Source organism: Sphaeroforma arctica, assembly GCF_001186125.1.
Source record: "Sphaeroforma arctica JP610 unplaced genomic scaffold supercont1.90, whole genome shotgun sequence".
Classification (NCBI taxonomy): domain Eukaryota; class Ichthyosporea; order Ichthyophonida; genus Sphaeroforma; species Sphaeroforma arctica.
This window is the reverse complement of record NW_014040468.1, coordinates 3128-5310: the sequence shown is the minus strand read 5'-3', so window position 1 is coordinate 5310 and position 2183 is coordinate 3128. Positions and strand designations below refer to the sequence as shown.

General features: G+C 45.6%; 1 protein-coding gene across 1 annotated transcript in view; it reads left to right on the top strand.

The window, feature by feature from the left end:
* SARC_02077 (hypothetical protein) overlaps window positions 1–2183 on the top strand; it is a gene marked incomplete at both ends in the record, with an annotated part of 6215 nt that overhangs the window by 1673 nt on the left and 2359 nt on the right. The window contains 3 exons of the mRNA XM_014304163.1: window positions 462–572; window positions 1226–1378; window positions 1549–1842. Of these exons, the coding sequence (XP_014159638.1) occupies window positions 462–572; window positions 1226–1378; window positions 1549–1842 (558 nt within the window). The remainder of the gene's footprint in view (window positions 1–461; window positions 573–1225; window positions 1379–1548; window positions 1843–2183) is intronic.

Sequence of the window (2183 nt, the reverse complement as noted above, 5' to 3'; positions counted from 1 at the left end):
TGTGTGTGTGTGTGTGTGTGTGTGTGTGTGTTTGTGTGTTTTGTGTGTAGGTGTGTGTGTTTGTATTTATATATACATGTATATTGTCGAATCTATTTTACTATATAAGCAGATATACAGATATATATGTGTGTTTTCATGCTTATCAAGTTTGTATAAGGTCTTCGTGTTGTAATGTTACTTTTGTAACGGCATCCGCACATATTCATATCGGAATATCTGCAAAGAAGGTCCTTTTCTGTGCAACATTGCTTAGAGGCGGTCGTTTTACGGTTAGAGATCATGCTCTACTAACGGATTAAATAGTTTGTTTCTATTTGACCACAATACACAGTTCTGATTTCGGACCACATGACATAGATTTGATTTTGGAGGCCAGTATGTAGCTTTGATAGAGAGAGGAGAGTGTCGCTCGGTGTGATGCTCATATTAAGCCTTGTGCCCTTATGTGACTACCATAGGAATACATTGGCGGAGGTTATCCTGATTTGCCGAGTCGATCACTGTATGACGACAGCGATGACGAATCCTCAGACACAGTCGACAGCAACTATGTCCCGACCGTGTGGAGGGTATGTCCAATTATAGACGGGTGTTGTGGTGTATTTTCTGTTGTTGAAGTATCATCTTTATAAATAGTAAAGCCCTTCACACGCGTTCCAGCTGTAAGGAGGGTCCGTTTGAGTGTGTTACGGGTCTTTGTCACTTGCCTAGTGTAGAGCTGCTCAAGAACGTGCAAATGTCGACGTAGTACACGCACCGTGGCATATTCTCACATGCCAAGACGCATTGTGCGAGAGATGTACACACCTATCGAGCACCCAATATCACGTTGGATAAAGAAAAAACATCAAATGACCAGAACTAGTACAGCTACATACGGAGTCTAGATGGCCTCGTTCCTTGTCGCTGCCTGGCGGTATAAGATCTCGGGTGTTGCTGCTGCCAGTCCATACCGAGAAAGTATGTGGCAGCCTACCAGGTTGTCATAAACACCTGAAAGCCCCCAATGGATCTCTGTGACAAACACTGTCTGTGAGCGCCGGGCGCCTGAATTACTATCCACCTCTGGGCGAGTATCCTTATTCCTCCAATCCCATAAGACCTATCACGCATTGCAACATTCAATGAATTCAATAGGATATACACATTCCGATGGATACACCAGGACTCGCACTTCAGTGATTAATACGTGTCTGTGCTCTTTTCTCTCCCGCTGAAATAGTTATCCCAACGCTCGCGGTCAACCGATGGGAAGTTAAAGTGCAAGACGCTGATCATCAGTGTTAGCGCTGACACGGGCGGCGCCCTTGAACAACTGTTGCATCTACACAGGACCAAACCCATGGCCACCCTCATCACTCCCACGGCTGTACAGGTATATTGGTGCGGCGTATACGACTCTGCCGTATATACATTGCCCCTCAGTCTCATGGCATACTCCTGCACACTGTAGCTCAGGTGCTCTCTAGGCGTTTATCTTCATACCTTCATGGCATGCCCAATCTCGTCCTTCTGATACCCATACCTCACACTGACTCGCCACAGTTACCAATCAACCAACAGTCTACCAGCGGTGCACGCACATGCTTCTGCTACGACCTGTCTACAGCCACGACGCAGCCCCACGATGTTGTGCTGATGAACTGCAAGACGAGAATACCCGCCGAGAGTGCGTTTGACTTTGTGCACACACTGTTCGAGCACATCACGCCCAGCTCGAGAGTGGTGGTACTGACGAACAGACCTCACCTGGAATATGTCACAAAGCTCACGGAAGAGAAGCACGAGATAGTCTTTCCTATAGTACGGGCCGTGGGCACGAGTCGTGCGTATGCCGAGGTGTGTGAGATGTGTGAAGGTGTGACGAGGGTAGGGGGGTCTCTTGAAGGGTATTTCGTATGCGATTGTGTGTGAGCATCGAGGCTATTAGTAGTGTTGGCAGAGATTGCGTAAATGCGTTCATGGAAATGTGCCAATGTGCAAATTTGAGAATATATAGCTGATGTGACGGTGTCTTGCGTTGGTTGTGATTGGAGGGAATGGATGAGTTAGTGTGCATATATATATATATATATATATACATGTATGTATGTTTGTTTGTTTGTATATATATATATATATATATATATATATATATATATGTGTGTGTGTGTGTGTGTGTGTGTGTGTGTGTGTGTGTA